Here is a 19,377-nt window from a genome sequence, read left to right on the forward strand (position 1 = left end):
TGATACAGTAGCTTGGTCATTTATTTATAAAACACTATCCTTTTTCAACTTTTGGCGAATCAATTCGAAAATGGTTCAGAATTTTATATCAAGGTATTACATCAAATGTTCATGTATGTTGGATGGTTCAGAATGCTGCCTTTATGCATCATTTAATGTGTTTCCTGTTAGAAGGTTAACATCGACAAGACTATATGGTCCACATTGTAATCTTACTCCCTTTGGAAGAAATACTGTTTTGAAATCTCTGATTATTCCCAAGTTAAATCATTTATTTAGTGTCCTTCCTGACCCATTTTAAGAAGTAATAAATAAATTCCAGCTAAAATGCTACAGATTTATCTGGTACAATAAGCCTGACAAAAATAAGAGAAGCCAAGCAATCTGTGACAAACAAGATTGAACTTTTTATATGCCAAATAAAAAAAACAAAAAAAAAACATTAATGCAAGCACAAAAATTGTCTATGGTTAGAAGATTTCTTAAACGTGAGTCAAATTGGTGTCATCTCTTCATGTATAATCTCCCAAAGCTTAGTGCAGGCAATGTTTTTCATTATGATTGTCAATAGTTTTAAGGAGGACTGCCTCCCACTGATCCACAATAGATATTATAGAGATGTTGTAACTGCATGGCAGCTTTTTATATCTCAAAACCATTCTAACCATGACATAAATTATATGCTTTCAGAAAGTCTATGGTACAACAAAAACATTTATGTTGGAGGTAAACCAGTGTTTCATAAACAATGGTTTGACAAAGGGGTGCAATATATTAACGACCTCCTTGATTCTAACAACAAAATACACCCTTTCGAAAACTTTGTAAGACTTTTTAACCTGAAAACTGACATTGTTACATATATGGATCAATAAAGCTCTGTTTGAAATCACTTAATATACCTTTTGAAAACTTGTCCAAGATACCATATTAAACACCTCATTAAAGATATAAAGGGGACACAACACATTTACAAAATATTATTGACAGACGCTACTAAAAAAAATGCACATTGCAAAAAATGGGAGCAAAAATAACTGATGAAGGGCTATCCAACAACTGGAAAAACTTTAATAAGATACCTTTCAGATGTACCAATGACACTAAATTGCAGTGGTTCCATTGTAAAATAATACGTCACAACTTGCCGACAAATGCACAGCGATCTAAATTTGGATATGTAGACAATTCAAAATGCAGCTTTTGTCAACATGAAAGTGAGTCACCTGATCACACTTTCTGGTCTTGTAACAACATCACACTTATCTGGCAAAAACTTGAAATCTGGCTTAAATGTAAAGCACATATCAGTATTAAAATAACAAAACAACAAGTACTTCTTGGGTTTCCCGATAAAAATAACAATCCTCTAAACATTATTATTATTATCTTCAAAAACATCATTTTTGGAAGCAGATTTAAAAAGAAAGTGCCACATTTTCAAGTTTTCCAGAATGAACTAAGGCACCACTGTATGATAACTGAATGTTCTTCCCTAATGGAGTGTACTATCAATACCTTCTATAAGTTTTGGTCGTCATGTCACGGACTGTGATGTGCACAACTTCTTTTATGAATTTGGATATTCATGTCATTTTTTGTCTCTACCAATATTTCCTTGTGTCATTAGTCTGCTAACCTGGATGTCAAATTGTTATCTTTTTTTTTCTGAAAAGACTTTAAAATGTATGAAAAAGCAATAAGAATTATTTTTAAAAAGTTAGAATGACTTGACATGGAGAGGTAGTGACTTCCAGAGGGAAGCTGCATGTACACTGAAAGATCTGTCACCAAGAGTTTGCACCTTGGTATTTTGGGACACTAGGAAGACCATTGTCTTGAAATCTGAGTGTAGGGTATTATAAGATCTTGCAGGTAGGAGGGTGATGAACTGTTTAGTGCTAAATATACAAGAGACAGTGTTTTGAATTTTATTCTTTCGCGGATGGGAAGCTAATGGTGTGACTTTAGTTGGTTTTAGTGACAAGTCTTGCTGCGCTGTTCTAGATCTTCTGAAGTGTGTCTAGTTGTTCAGGCATGATGCCTACACAAAGACTGTTGCAATAGTCCAACCTGGATAAAATGAGGGATCTTGCCAGAGTGGCAGCAGCATTAGTTGTTAAGAGATAGCAGATGGCTCCAGTGATCATGAGCCACATGAGTGAAATGTTGTCTTGTTGGTAAGAATGGATTGTGTCCTCCCTGACAGATATGAGGAACATGGAAGTGTTATATCTCTTTTTTTTTCCTGTCAGTGTATTCAGAGTAGAATATTAATATGATGGCCTTGGAGTTTTTCAAAAGTTCACTGTAGTAGGTAGCTTTTGCTCATTCTTGACATCACTTCACACTGAGTTGTAGTCTGTGGATTTACAAACGTGATTTGTAATGGATGTGATGGATTTACAAAATGTTCTGCAATTCTTTTCCTACCTTTAGCCTGTAATACACCTCCACTGTACCATTTAGTTGATTGTTTTTCTTGCACAAGTTTTAATCTGACTGGAGCATGATTCTCTCCACAGAGAGAGTGCTGTTAAACATGTCAGACAGATCAACTAGTTTGAAAGCAACAGGTCCTTGAAGCATACTGAGGTATAAATACCAGTACAACATGAGAGATGTTGTGGGCTGGAGTTCTGATTTTTTATCGCAATGCTTTGTCTCACACCTCTCAACTGGCAAAGTCTGCAGTACATCACTGTTGCTTCCTCATTCTGTATATTCACCTGACCTGACCCCAGGCGACTTTTACCTATTTTCAAAATTGAAGGAACATCTCCATGGAAAATGCTATGCCCGTAGTCATGATCTCAAATATTCTTTACTCATACGTACATGCCAGTATGCTTCAAGGACCTGTTGCTTCCGAACTAGTTGATCAATTTGAGTAAAATAACTGGAAATGCTGAATACTGTCCAACAACACTCCTAAGATTAGTTGGTGTCACCAGTCTAGAAGCTATGTAGGCTGAGAACTTTTTGACCAGCCTTCTTACAGATATCCAATTTTTGAGATACAGACTACTCACCTAGTAGGTTAGAGATTGTCTTCCTTCATACTGTTAATCTTATCCTATGTTCTCTACTAATGTTGTTGTCGCATATCGCAAACCAAGTAGAGATACCCATTGCTTTCATCTCTCAAAGTACACATAGGGCACTGTACACAGGGCACTGTTCTGCCAGACAAATGGGTATCCTCCCAAAACGCAGACCTCCCTAAACACAGACCCACTAAAGCAACACTTTTTATAGTTGATTTTAAGGCAGGGGTAAGTACATTCCACCTCTCAATGGCACATAGTTTGCTATATCCAGGTAAACCATGTTAATCTTATCAACAACCCAAGCAGAGACCCCCTATTAGTGTAACATTCTAGTGTTTCTCAATTTTTTTCTAATGATCTGTCTATAGAAGAGTTGATAGTATCTGGTTGCATTGTAACTTCTTGATTACCTCTGAAGGAAACATTGATGTATTCAGTTGCTCCATTCGCCTGTTGTTTCTCTAGTGCCATTTTTAACGTTAGTTGAAATTTAATACCTCTTAAATTTTTCAGTACTTCATTCACTTTATGAAATACCAATTGTTTTATATCTCCAACGTCTATATTTCTCTGAACTTCCATCTTCCAACCTCTCAAATATTTTCCTATAGCATGCTCATTAGGCATGAATTGTATTTCTGTAGGTTTTTTTTCCTTTAGTAATTCGATGAGCTCAGATTTCCTCATATGAGAATAACCTCGCCTTCCGCATTCAAGAGCTTCCTTTATGAGCTCTTTCACAGTAGGTGTTTTTTGATACTGTTACGATATGGGTCTTGCGTCAAAGTGAGGGTTCCAGTGAAATCCCTTATCTAACTAGTGTGCTGGTTTGCTTGGGGGAATTAACTCAGCAGAGTCCAAAGTCACAAGAAGCTAATTACAATTTTATTTACAAGAAATATAATAACAGTACAGGGGTGGCCACAGAGAGTCGGTACAACCCTCTGGGCTGAGGGCTAGAGCTGACCTGTGTTGGGAGTCTAAACCCTACTGATGGACAAATGGAGATGGAGACTATTTAATTACAATTAAAACAATACAAAGATTATGATTTGCTGACTGATACAAAAATGGGTGTAACCTACAATAGCCATTGAAATACGGAATAAACAAAATGGGGTGTGTCCTACCAGAACAACTTCAGTGACCAGACACGGGGAGTCTTTTAATCCTATTCTAAGTGGCATTAATCTTGTTGGCAAATTTACTGGATGCTTGATTGCTCACTTTGGGCTGGATCTTTAACAACCCTTTACTGGTGTTTGTATAATGTCATTTTACTGTAGGTGATGGCATGTTTACCTCATCAAAGCAGTTTGTTAACCTGTCAAGACATAACCCTTGTCTAAGTGAATGGTTTGTCTTACAGTGGAGTTCTGATTACCTCAGGCTAGGATTTTAACTCTGTGAAATTGTGTCTTCATAACTTATACCTTTTTCAATAGAATGTCTGTGAGAAAAGTTTTACTACTTTTGACCGGAATCTTTGTCTAAGCTATTACTGGTAGATGATGAAACTAATATTCTATATTTATATTTTCCTAATATTTGAATGCTAATGTATTGCTTGTACTGGTTACAATTAATAATGAATTTTAGTATGAATTATCATTTCATGATAATACCTTAAACCTAATAAATCTAGTAATTCATGTTTCCTCATACGAGAATAACCTTGCATTCCGCGTTCATGTGCTTGCTTTTTCAACTCATGTACTGAAAACATGTTACAGTGTTTATACTATATGGGAAACATTTCTCTAAATGTATGTAATAGGATTGTGTAATCTCAGAATATACCCGATAAATTAAGTTTACAGCTCTCGGTCCTGCGTAGCTCAGATGGTTGAGGTGCTGGCTTATCAAGTACAGTTCAGATGTGCATTGTGAGTTCGTATACCGCCATTTGTATAAACACTAGGTGTTCACATTTAAACTTTTATGTTTTAATTAGCATACCATGACAACTCACATAGACGATTTTGTTACCGCTTGTGAAAAAGCAATCGAAAATAAAACTTTTCCTGATTTGATAATGTTCAGTTGGGATAAAGCAATAACAAAACATGAAACAAGTCATGTCAAAATTTATTTTGAAAAGAAACTACTTAGACTTAGATTCACACATGAAATTCAAGCAAACAGAATTATGCTGAAAGTCTTACATAAATACCAAAAACAGTCTTCATCTCACTAGGAAGTCTGTTTTTACAGGGGAGATGAAAAGTAGTCGTGTTATGAGGTTTATAAATTAATGTGAGTGAGGGGAGGATAGTTTTTTATTCCATGGGTTTATATGGGGTGAGCCCGTACCCCAACAGTCTTTCATATCAATAAGAAGACTGTTTTACAGGGGAGGTGAAAAGTAGTAGTGTTATGGGGTTTATAAATTAATATGAGTGAGGGAAGGATAGTTTCTTATTCCATGGGTTATATGGGGTGAGCCCGTACCCCCATTGTTTATATTACTCAGATGGAGCTAGGGATTGAGTGAGCGTTTGTTGAAACTTGTCTTGAGGAGGTTGAAGGGTTTGGTGTACTGGTAGGTTGCTCTCTGATGATCCGGAAGGAGTGTGTATACCAGTGGGTACATAATGGAACCTGACATTGAGTGGATCATAGTGTTCTGAAGTGCCACAAACATACTCTCTGACAGTTGTACATTTTTCACTGCATGATGTCCACACACCTGCACAGTAGACACTTTCCTTCTTCACCTTATTGTTAGTAACCATCTTGCTTTTTTAAGTCTGGACATAGCAAAGTTTGTCTATGTTGAAACCCATGTTTAACATATATACATAGGAGAAGGAAGTATTAATGTTAGTGAGAACATTGCCAAAGTTATTTGATTGTTTTAAGGTTACATTTGAATAAGGTTGGTGGGAGGAGTTGAACCGTCTAATCCTGTAAACATGGCCTCAACTATATCACCAGCAGATTAAAAAATGGAGCAGTGTTGAAGATGTTGTAGTGCACTACTACACAGTGACTTAACACAGAGGTAATCCATTGTGGTATGGGAGTGGACCAGGCCAATAAATTGACTGGCTGTGTTAATTAATGTATTTAAATCTGTGTTTTGATAGGTACGCATTATGGGAGGAAACCCTTGAATGTTAATACACAATGATTACTTGATAGTAGGCTTCTCAGAATGAATAGATTATTGACTTCGCATTTATCAATAGTTCATCGTTCATCAAAGCGTTAAATCAAGAGGTCCCTCACGCTTTGAAGATAGACACCTTGGTCACGATTCATTACTAATTTATGTCTTAAAATCTATTTATTCTCAGAAGCCTACAAGTTTCAGCTCTAGCATGAATTTGTCATCATTGTGTAAATGAGAGGTCAAGTTTTCAACTACACTTATGCTGCATTCTTTCTTGTAAGTGTGGGCACCCGTGGCGAGCCACCTCCTCGTGGTGGGTTCCTTGGTAATGCCAAGAGCTCGCCGACATCCCCGTAGTGGACCCGGGGGGATATTTGCGGTGGTTGCGGTGCGGTGGGTTGCAGCCCTGTGTCGGCGGAGGAGGGGATCCTGGTGGTTGAGGGCAATAGGAGCATGCAACCATGTTCCTGTTGCTCAATACACCACTTCGGCCCTGACTTCGCCTAGACGGGTGGTCGAATTGGCCCGGTTCGACCAATTGGCTGGTCATGCCAAGCCCTGTGCATGGGGTATTATTATATTTATCAATGCACATATATCATTTGGAATCGTTGTAAATTTGGACTTGGCTTTATAATCTAAAACGTTTTGAATTTGAAGTATGTTGTTCTGTAATTTGCCTAGAGTCCTATGCCAGAAGGCGGTGGCTCATGGGCCAATCTGGTAGAATTATTAATCTCTTAATTCTTCTGCTGGAGTATATCATCCAGGTATCCTCGGTGCTGCAAGCTTGAGGCCCGCTTGCTTTAGCATTGTCCTTGTGATACTCCGTGGTGGGTGGGGAGCTCGGATGATAAACCATATGACACCAATCATGGCTTATGAAATACCCCCCCACAAAACCAAACGTCCACTTGAAATTGATCCCGTTGATACCTCTCATAGACCGTCTCTATCGATTGAGTATTGGCCACGTTTCCTCGTTATTGAGACTCCGGACAAGACACCATTGAAGTTGAACCCTTTCGCAGTATCTATTAAGGGCATTCAAGGTCTTGCTGGGGATGTTAAGAACATTAGACGCTTGCGTTCGGGTGCACTGCTAATTGAGTGTGGCAAGAAACAGCAGACAACCAATCTGATGAACATTGAATCTTTTGTGGGCATTCCGGTCACGGTCTCTGCTCACAAGACCTTGAACACAAGTAAAGGTATCGTCAGAGATCGTGATCGGTTGTTTGCTGACATGTCCGAGCTTGATATAGCATGCAAAATGAAGGATCAAGGTGTGCTGTATGTGAAGCGCTTTTCCACCCGAAAAAACAATGAAACAATCCAAACAAATACCTATCTGTTTTCTTTTTCATTGCCGAATGCTCCCAAATCAGTAAAGGCGGGTTACTGCAATATCCAAGTTGAAACCTACATCCCCAACCCGCTCAGGTGTTTTAAATGTCAGAAATATGGACACGGTGTATCTACCTGCACATTGTCTGTTGTGTGTGCTCACTGTTGTGAGAAGACACACACAACAGAAGATTGTGACAGTGACTTTAAAAAATGCACTAACTGCTCAGGCAACCATTCATCTTCGTCAAAACAGTGTCCAATATGGAAAGAGCAAATGGCGATTAACAAAATAAAGTTCACCCAAAATATCTCTTTTTCTGAGGCAAAGAAACTGGTGAAGAGATCTGACCTTCTAGAAAGTTATGCTACAGTAGCAAAATCATCATCTGAATCCAGCTCTAAAATAACAAAATCATCCACAGGATGCCAAACTACCTTGACTTGGGTCAGTTCCGACTCCCCACAGGTTTTATACCCTGCTATATCATCCCAGACTGAGGAATCACTTCCTACTACATCAAAGTCCTCTGATCATAAGTCATCTTCACAGTCACGCTCTGAGTCTCATTCAACAGCTGATAGACAACAAATTGTTAAAACTAAACCCAAACCTAAGTCTGATGCTTCAAAACAACAAAGTGGCAGAGCTCCTAAGGGGTCACAAAATAAAATTCAATTGTTTAATAAATATGGGTCTCTTGAAGATATGGACGTTTCTGAAAACGTCCATTCTGGGGCACATAGCTTGTCGCCCTCAAAAAGAGTGCGGGGTAGATCCCAAAAAATAATATTGTACAATGGAACTGCAGAGGATTGAGGACTAATTTACATGAATTACAGCTATTAGTCCAAGATTTCACACCTTCAGCGTTATGTCTCCAAGAGACATATTTAAAACAAACAGATGCATTTGACCGTCATTTTAATGCATATCATTGTTTTTCACCTCTGGGTGTTAGGGCCACTGGCGGATCATCCATTCTAGTCAAACAAAACGTTATTCAAAGCCCTGTTTCACTTAATACTAATATGCAGGCTGTTGCAGTGAGAATTACTTTACATGTAGCGTTTACGCTATGCTCTCTTTATATTTCACCATCTTCGGCTTTTGCCAAAACCGATCTTCAAGCTCTATATGATCAGCTCCCGAAGCCCTGTATTATAATGGGAGATTTAAATGGCCACAACCCACTCTGGGGTAGTGTAAATACAAACACTAGAGGTAAATTGTTGGAGGACTTTTGTTCTGACAATGATTTATGTATTTATAATGATGGTTCCAACACATATTTACACCCTGGTACAGGGACTTATTCTGCTCTCGACTTGTCACTTACAAATTCAAAACTATTAAATGAATTCGAATGGTCAGTCCACGATGACCTCTGTGGAAGTGACCATTTTCCTACTATATTAAAAGCTGTAACTCCATCTGATGTTCCTCCATCATCAAGGCGGAATTTTACAAAGGCTAACTGGACTTTATATGAAACACTGTGTGCTGAAAAACTTAAACCCGAACTTTTTATTGACGTTCCTGATGCTATCAAATGTTTTTTTGATGAACTGAATTCCATAGCTGATGAGTGTATACCAAATTCCTCTGTAGTTCCACACATAAGAAAACCATGGTTCAACGATGAGTGCAAACAAGCTAGGAAGGCCAGGAAAAAGGCAGAACATTATTTCCGTCGCCATCCTATGGTACATAATTTAAATAAATTTAAAATTTTAAATGCTAAAGAACGGCGTACTTTTAAACAAAACAAACGCCAATCTTGGCAAAATTATGTGTCCAAAATAAATTCTCAGACACCCATGTCAAAGGTATGGAACATGGTCCAGAAAATCAAAGGTAAAGGTACTAAATCTACTGTCCATAATCTCAAACATGGAGATCAATTGCTTACTGATAAATCAGATATTGCTAATAAACTAGGTAAAACCCTTGCTAAACACTCTTCCTCTTCAAATTATGTACCAAAATTCCAGCAATATCAAAAACAAGAAGAAAAGAAAACTATTAATTTCAATTCTGATAATGGGGAAGATTATAATGAAACGTTTTCTATTCATGAACTCCATACTGCTCTTGATCAAGCTCATGACACTGCTACTGGAGCTGATAACATACATTATCAACTCCTGAAGCACTTACCAGAATCCTGCCTAGAAACTCTTCTCAATATTTTTGATGATATTTGTACATCAGGTAACTTTCCTCCCTCATGGCGTGACGCCATGGTAGTACCCATACCTAAACCTGGACGTGATCATACGGATCCATCCAATTATTGTCCGATTTCATTAACTAGCTGTGTTTGCAAGACCATGGAACGCATGATAAATAATCGACTAGTTTGGTACTTGGAAACAAATAACCTTATAACTGATATACAGTGTGGTTTCCGTAAAAACAGAAGTACTGTCGATCACTTAGTGCGTTTAGAATCATTTGTTAAAAATGCACTAATTAATAAACAAAATGCTGTGTCTATCTTTTTTTATCTAGAAAAAGCATATGACACAACCTGGAAATATGGTATTTTAAGAGACCTACATGACTTCGGCTTGCGAGGTCGTTTACCTCAATTTATAGCAAATTTTTTAAATGACAGACAGTTTCAAGTTCGAGTGGGTTCTACCCTGTCTGATCATTACAATCAGGATCAGGGTGTTCAACAAGGCAGTATTTTGTCTGTCACACTTTTTAGCATAAAGATAAACAGTTTATCAAAAGTTTTAAACGATTCAATTGATGGATTTGTGGATGATATTAATATTTCTTGTCGTGGGAAAAATATGCATACTATTGAACGGCAACTGCAGTTGTGTTTAAACAAAATAAATAAATGGTGTCTTGAAAACGGCTTTAAATTTTCTAAATCCAAAACTAACTGTATACATTTTTGAAGAAAATATAAACCACATAAGGACCCTGAACTATCTCTAGATGGCACTCCCATCAAAGTTGTAAAGGAGGCCAAGTTCTTGGGCCTAATCTTTGACTCCCATTTTACATTTCTGCCTCATATCAAGTCCCTTAAAACTAAATGCTTGAAGGCTCTTGACTTGTTGAAAGTTGTTTCCAGCTCAAAGTGGGGAGGGGATCAAGCAACCCTCTTACACCTGTATCGATCACTCGTACGTTCGAAACTCGATTATGGTTCCATCGTATATGGTGGAGCCTGCAACAGCAACCTTAAACTTCTTGATTCTGTCCACCATCAAGGCTTAAGACTTTGCCTTGGGTCTTTCAGAACTTCACCTATTGATAGTCTCTACGTTGAGGCCGATGAACCATCTCTTAATCAACGTCGTATAAAATTGTCTTTACAGTACATTACTAAATTATATTCTAATGAATCTAACCCTGCCTATAACTGTGTGTTCAATCCCCTTTATGAGGATTTGTATAACAAAAAGTCTTCTCTTGTTCCACCTCTTGGGCACAGAATTAAACCATTTATTTCTTCTGCCGGTATTGAGCTGGAAAGTATATCGCCTTCCCGTCTTCTTTCTTCTCCTCCTTGGCAGTTGGTTAGGCCACAAGTTGACCTAACATTAACATCTTTTAAAAAATCAGAAACAAATGACTTACAATATAAACAAGAATATCATCAATTAAAGCATAAATATAGCAAGTACAAACCCTTATTTACAGGTGGGTCCAAGGACGGTGGCGCAGTGGCTTGTGCCACTGTCATTGGATCGAGAACAATATCTTCTAGATTACCAGATAATAGTTCTATTTTTACAGCAGAAGCTAATGCCATATAAACAGCTCTCAAATATATTCAAAGACACCCGAAACGTATACAATATATAATCTATTCTGATTCTCTTTCTTGCCTTCAGGCTATTAAAAATATTTCTTGCAAACATCCACTTTTAATAGAAATTATTGAATTGTATAATGATCTTGCTACTGGCCAATACGACATCGTCTTTTGTTGGTTACCCAGCCATGTAGGCATTTCTGGTAACACATTGGCTGACCTTGCTGCTAAAGCAGCACTCAACAAATCTGTGACACTACTTCTTATTCCTTATAGTGATTACAAAGCCACCATTAGATCTTATATCCGTGATCTGATGCAAAAGAAGTGGGACACCCAAGTGGGTATCAATAAATTACATGAGACAAAACCTTACATTGGTTATACCCACTTGGGTTGTCAGTCCAGATTTGAAGAGGTTATTTTACGACGATGTCGTGTTGGCCACACTAGATACACTCATGTGTACCTGTTAAAAGGTGAAGATCCTCCATTTTTTATCCCTTGTGATGAGAGAGTCACGGTCAAGCATATTCTGCTTGACTGTGTTGAATTCTCCATCACAAGGGATAAGTATTTTACAGTTAAAACAATTAAGGATCTTTTTACCAGCGTTAATTCTCATTTAATTATATTTTATTTTTAAAAGAAATTGATTTTTTGGTTGAAATTTGAATAATATGTTTCTGTAAATAGATGTATTTTAATGACTGGTAGTTTGAATTAGTAACTTGAATTGTTGGTGGCTGTACCCTCAAAGGGGGTTGAAGTATTGTAAAATTATTGTCCTCCTGAGAGGGTACGTAAGTCCACAAACATACACAGTAAATTCTAAATTTCCACGTTTTTAATGGTAGTATAAGTGTATTTTTATTGTATGGCTAGATTTCCGAACTTGCTGACGGCTGAGGGGATGATGTAAATCCAGCTAGGGTCCATGCAGGTAGCAAAAGTACTGTAAGTCCCCATGGTCCCTAGTATGGTGATCTACCTTCAGTTGTTGGCAATCTATAGCCCGGTTTTATATTGTATTGTCCTCTATAGATAAATTGTTTTAGGCATAGCTACTAGTTTTACATTCATTTCTGTGATGTTCTAGTTGTTTTACTGTCCTTCGTCGACTGATTGTTATAATACTCATATATTCCATTTTAATGTTCCGTTCCCGTCACGATATGGCTGAAATATTGCCGATGTGACATTAAATTTTAACTCACTCACTCACTCACTCTTGTATTTAGTGTGACATTCTAGTGCAGCTATGACTTCAGAGGGACAACGTCATGATGAAGGATCTGGCATGAGCCGTTTGGAAAAGACTAAAGATGATTAATCCATAAAATACCTATTCATCTGTAACAAACTCTAAATGCCACTAACGTACATCATATATAGAGAGAATACCAAACGATGTCCCATGTAATGCCATATTTATGAAACGAGTCAATGGTTTGGTATCTAACAAGTGAAAGCGAGTATCAGTTTCAGAAATATGGTGTTACACAGGACATAGTTTTGTATTTTATTAATTACTCACTCAACACCAACATCAGCAAAATGATATCGAGCATTAAAGGTCTTCTTTCCTAGGAATTCAACTTGTGTGGTGACACTCAGCTATCTGCTATTCAAGCCTAATTCAAGTCTAATACGTTTGTGACAGAGGTATTAGCATTGTGACGCCATAACTGTAAAACACTTTGACGTCATACGTATGGCATCATTACACATTACACAATGTGTATTTTATCTTTTTGCATTTTCCATGGAAGCATTACTTAGGCTATGACTATTGCTGACTGTCCAACTGTCAACAATTATGTTTAAAATGATGGCACGTTGTTAAACAACTTTTTCTGTTATGTGCTCCTCTTTAATTTCTAATAGATGAAAAGGTGTTAGGTTATGGGTTATTTTAAAACATGTTGCCTCATAATATTTATGATTTTCGTGAATAACGAACTATGGATATAACGAACTAATTTCAGTGGTCCCTTGGAGTTTGTTATAAAGGTACTTTACTGTACAACCTTTCTAAACTGATATATTTAGCAATTCATGCTGACACTTTCTAGTTGAACAGACTGTACAGTCCATTTGATTCCATTTGAGACCGATGAATTGCTTACTAACACAAAATCTAATCATTGCAACAAAACCAAAGTTTGCACAGCCACATGAAATCGACAGACTCTGATGATGTGTCTCATAATTTGGGACAACCGGATAAAAAAGTTGTTCAACAAACGATCATCATTTTCTTGTCACCTTTTTTCTTGCTACTTGCTGGTACACAAAGTCAGCCGCCTAGCCTGCTCAGCCACCGCGACTTCCACACAAAATGAAAGTCGGACAACTGGTAGTCTAGATTGCGTACTTTGTGTACCCCTCTGATAAGTGTACATTGGCAGTGGAAGTCGCGGTGGCTGAGCAGGCTAGGCGGCTGACTTTGTGTGCTGGCGATTAGGTGCCTGACTCTGAGGGTGCGGGTTCGAATCCCGGATGGGACTCAACCGAAAAAAGTACTAGAATTTGTACTTTACTAAGAAAGTGAAATCCCAAATATGACATATGTTGCATTTGACCACTTTCTAAATGGCATCGTGTAATCATAACTTCCGGCATTGACATTCAACTCTTTGTCTGGAGATACCGTACATGTAGCTTTGATACCCTTCTGGCGTTTTAGCGCTGACGTAAGGATGTTGGACAAGGTAGATTTTTGGTCATCAGAGGTCCGTTTGTATGAACGAACAGCTTCACTCTTGTAACCTAGAAAGAAAGAGGCAAAAGTATAAATAAAGTGTTCGTAAGATCACATATCTCAAAGCACATGAAGTAGCTTTGTCTAAATAAAAGGTTGTGAAATAATGGCGACTGATCTTAGAAATTAGATTATTTCAAACGTAATTAATCTTGAGTGCTGTTTACATTGGCTACAATGTGTGTTACGTGAATGAGATAATTGTTACAATGTAAGCATTAAAATATTGTCTAGCAATGTCGAATGTATTCTTACCGGTCATTTCTCAAATCATTTGCTCGTCGACGTTGGCCTGAAAAAGCCTTGTGGCAGCTGAAACTCCCAATGAATGATTTGTTTTGTTACCCTGTAAACCACCTTCTTGACAAAGCCGTTTTACTGTAGATTGGAGGGTATGGTGGCCACCCAGGGTTTTCAGAAACCAACTTCCATCCTTGGGTCTGGCGCGAGGAGTGAAGTAGAAGTAATCGTTCGTTTTGCCATCCACACTGTATTAAAAAAAAACAAAGAATGATTTCTGAAATATTTTATCCACTTAATTGAAAGAAAATCTTAATATTTTCATCGTATAGATGTTAAATTTGTTATTTTTTTATTTTTTCTTTATTGTTTTTAAATTTTGATTCATTGACAGGAAATATACTCACCACAATGATCTGTACTTCTGGAAAATACTGACGTAACATCGGTCCTTGTTGTCAATGTTTTCATATGCCCGCACTTTCTTCGGAGCTTTTTTCCTCTGCTTCCTCTGTCGTCTCCCAGCACTCCACACTGACATCGACGACATCTTCAAACTCCTTATCTTCAAACATGTTCACCGTGCATCCCTTTGCTCTGATGGCGCTTTGTAACGAGGTGTATATACCATACAATGTATGAGATGGATACAACCCTATGTCTTGTTTCCGCGCTTCAAACAAGACAAATTTCAGGGCGAGGTTAAGGTTCTCAGCACCCATTTTGAATAAACATTCTGACAAACACACCTTCGGCAAATCCAAATTGTATTTCATGGCTCTCTGACGTCTTTCCTCCTGCTATCTAGTAAACACAGCAACAGCCCAATCATTCTTGTGTTTTGTAGACTTAGGAACACAAATTTCAAGTTCTTTATCAATGGCGTTATTATCAAGTGGTTCGCCGAATCTAAACTCAAACTCACGATCACTGTCACTGCTTTCGCTATCCATTTCACGCGATTGTGATTGCGATTGCATTATGAAAATGTCATCACCTTCTTCTCACTCCATATTCTTCAAAGTAACAGTAGCGACTGACGACGAGCCAGCGTGCAGACACGTGTAGTCGCGACAGTTACCACGTGCAGATCATGCTGTTTACAGCTGGCGGGTGAGTGGCTGTGTTTGGGCAATAGTTTTTAGTGTAAACGGTTACTCGCTTATCGTCCATCTCTGTTCGTCACAATAAACCTCAATTTTGATATATTTATCGCCTTTTCCTTTGGTTTATATGACAGATATAACACTATCCCGAAGTTTTGGTGCCAACCCTGAATGCTTATATGTCCAACCAAAACCTCGGGATAGTGTTATATCCTTTACGTAAAATATAATTAAAAGTAAAATTTAATCAATAATTCTACAAGTTTAGGAATATACATTTTAATTAAGGTAAATTGTAAAAATGGCTTGGACCATGTGCTTTTGAATATTTGAACAACTTTATGCAGGTACTTTGAAAGGATATTGAATAATTTACTGTGATATATACACTAGCTGACAGTACTGTGATAATTTGAACTATTTAATATTTGAATTATTTACTTGGTTCTGAAATTTTATGACTTCACTTGCTGTTGCTGAGGTGGAAGCATCATTTCGTTTTCCAGAACTTGGCTCAGCAACAGCTTCATTCTCCATTAAATAAATCTTCATCTTCACCACCATTGCCTTGTGTCGTCTTGAGCAACAGCCCAGAGCCGAACTATCAAACACACGGCTACATGTGCATGCCCTGCACATGCTCAGTAAGGCGGACATGACATCATGTTATTTACCTTTATTAACCATCAGTCGCACACAGGTTTACTTTATCCATTGTTTTAAGCCACTGAACCCCTTGGCTCTGCCTACGTTAGCATGTCATGTATTCCATTATGATAGATAGTACTGGTGGTTGGTATTCATGTATTCATGTGTATACACACATGACAAGACCCCAAGACATTTTAATCTTTCGGTCTGGGTTAACACAACCCCAGGGCCTCTCTCTACCCAGGTCACCACGACCTCAGGGTACACAGTAGGCAACTGAGGTAGTCCCCATATTGTGTGAAACATTTGTATGTAATTAAAGTTTCGTGTCATGTACTACCTTGTTATCTTGTGTTTTGCGCGAAGTTGTGATACAAGTGGGTTCTTGTTCATTATAGCTATTGTTCTATATTTCTGCTTTGATTCTTGCTTGTGTAGCTGCATATGTTCATATGTTCTATCCAGTATTCCTGTCAGGTCTGGAGAGATGGACTCAGAATAGTTCTCATGGTTTGCCAGAAGAGCAGACTTAAATTGATACCAGATTTTCCCCTAATATTAAACTACAAAACAAAGTCAAGAGGCAAACACTTTTGTCACTTGCTTTGGCTTTGTCACCTTGTATGGTAAATGCCATTTTGATGTTATCTGGTCAGCAACAGATAGTTTTTATGTAATTTCCAGGGTACACAGTTTTTCTATGACATGCAAGGAGGAGACAGAGCAATGGCTGGAAAAAGACGTGGTGAAAGTGATGATTATGTGAACAAGAAGAGAAGACAAGGTAATGCCTAAAAATTGTATGGGAAGATAATCTGAGTCTCTTGTCTGTGTTCATAGACTTCTATGATGGAGGAAAGGTGCTACCAAAATGCCAATCAAGGAAATGATGAGTTCCCACTAGAAATGATTATCTTGTGTCCACTGAAGCTGGGAGTGCCCAGTCTGAAAATAACAAGTGTTATTTTGAAAAGAAAAGACAAAAAAAAATTCAGTTGAAAGGTCAGCGGCCCAAGATACAATCTTTATAGAATGTTTAATTTATGTGCGAAGTAATAAAGAAGTATTCATCGTTTTCCTTAATCTTTGAATCTTTTCCAGATAATAACATAGATTATGAATAACATTATTATTTGTAGACACATCATATTTACAAAGTGTTGTACAGATTGACAGTCATTCTGTGTAAATTTACTAAGGTACATTTGTTACAAAGTAAGAGACAACAATAGAAATATGAGGAGATGATATTTTATTCCAAGGACGATGTCAACCGACTATCCACTGTATTGTCTATATCCTTTATATTGGATCAAATGGTTCATTTTAATACTCTCTACTCCCTTTAACTTGTTTGGAAACCTGGTCAAAGTGAAATTTGAAAATTGTCTAACAGGTTCTAACATGGGCACTTTGGATTTATTAATTTTTCGTATTACTTTAAGAAAATTGTTTTTAATCTTGTGCCTGGTCTCATGATAGTAATACCATAATGAAGTCAAATGATCGTTGGAAGCTTAGAAAGTTTCATCAAACTTGATTTTATCTAGGGTAGCCAGGGGGGCATATTGCTATTGTACAGAGTTGTTGTATATCATTGTTGTAAACTACAGTAAATTCCAACTTGTCAGTAGTTGAACAGATTTTTCTTGGTTACATCTTGTCAATTCTGGAGTACAACATTTCAGGTCTTGTTCTAGCCCCATCATCAGGTAGAACTGAGGCCATTTTTATAAAATAAAAAAAACCTTAGAAATTTCTTAAAAATCACATATATTGTGGGGTACAAATACATAAATCATTTATTCACATCAAGATAATTGAAACACGTCACTAAAACTAATTTTTCTTGGTTACATCTTCTTTTTAATTCTTTGAGATAGTAAGTCCTATGTAGGTGGTACTGAGTCCTACATAGGAGATAGTAAGTCCTACGTAGGAAATAGTAAGTCCTACTTAGGTGATAGTAAGTCCTACGTAGGAGATAGTAAGTCCTATGTAGGAGATGTTAAGTACTAAGTCCTACGTAGGAGATACTAAGTAGTAAGTTCTACGTAGGAGATAGTATGTCCTATGTAGGAGATAGTAAGTCCTACCTAGGACATACTATCTCCTACGTAGGAGATAGTGACACAAAAAAAAATTTTCACCGTGGCCCTAATATGCTTCCATAGTTTTAGGACCTAACTAGTGTATGATTAATATATTAGATCTATCACTTTTCACTATTGCATTTCAAATGACCATATATTATCAACAGAATCAAAATTAAGAACCAATTTTCTCATATCGTGACTCATGTTTATTATGCTTATCTCCTACCTCTGTCTCTGATGTTTAACACACTCATCCATCGGAAGTCTCCCTTTCCTACCATTATGGTCATATAACCAGCCATGCTTGTCACTCTCTCCTTCATCGCCCGACGAGGACGGTTAGAGGCACTTTGCTTAATTTTCGGTCTTGTGATCAAAATATGTTGTATTCGGTTTTTGAATTGTAATTACTATCATCATTATGTAAAATTATTGTTTCAATTTATAAATTTTCTTGCGTTTTGGACGCATTTTTTCATATTCCCAGTGTAAATTATTGTTGTTGATCAACATGTAGTAAGTCTTTCATGCAAACCTATTTGTTCACTGTGAACTTTCAAGAACTTATCTGATTCAGAAGTTGCATATATTTATATTCTATTCAAACCATGCGAAGGACAAAGAACGTAGACTGTCACTAGTCATGTCTAAATTGGTTGATTCGGTGTCTTGTAACTGCATGTTGTGATCAGCCAGACATACCCTGAGGACATGGTCGAGATACCAGTGAGTCTTCTTCTAGATCTCAAAAGAGGACGTCCTCAGAATCGGGATGATCTCAACCTAAGAAGTAGAAGTCGTCTTGAAACAAAACTCCACGACTTCTTCGAAGTCCTTCAGCGATGAGATTATCCCTCATGACGAATCTACGACGAACCTCCATTACTACTTCCTGAGGCACAAATCATCAGCAGGCAGAATCATCTAGTATGCTGCATCGTTCAGAGAGTCTAATATCTATGTAGACATCTACAACATCTACACTCAGAACCAACTGCCACTGCTTGCACTGCAGTCACAGGATCCGTTCATGCATCCGTTCACCACTAATGTACCGTTCATCATCCTCACCAGATACGGACTCATGGCACTCATGAAATGGTAGTTATTCGAAGGATACACCTAGAAGTAGCCCGAAGAAGACGAATCATACAAGCTCATCAATGAGACTCAGAATAGATCCAACAAAGTGGAGAATAAGCAACTGACTCAGCTGGATACAACCT

General features: G+C 37.6%; 1 protein-coding gene across 1 annotated transcript in view; it reads left to right on the plus strand.

The window, feature by feature from the left end:
- The window catches only part of LOC137261524 (CWF19-like protein 1), a 261,199-nt gene that overhangs the window by 111,977 nt on the left and 129,845 nt on the right, over nt 1-19,377 (plus strand). Inside the window, exon 9 of the mRNA XM_067799283.1 lies at nt 16,740-16,839. Coding sequence (XP_067655384.1) covers nt 16,740-16,839 — 100 coding nt within the window. The remainder of the gene's footprint in view (nt 1-16,739; nt 16,840-19,377) is intronic.

The sequence above is a fragment of the Haliotis asinina genome, chromosome 14 (assembly GCF_037392515.1).
Source record: "Haliotis asinina isolate JCU_RB_2024 chromosome 14, JCU_Hal_asi_v2, whole genome shotgun sequence".
In the NCBI taxonomy this organism is placed as follows: domain Eukaryota; kingdom Metazoa; phylum Mollusca; class Gastropoda; order Lepetellida; family Haliotidae; genus Haliotis; species Haliotis asinina.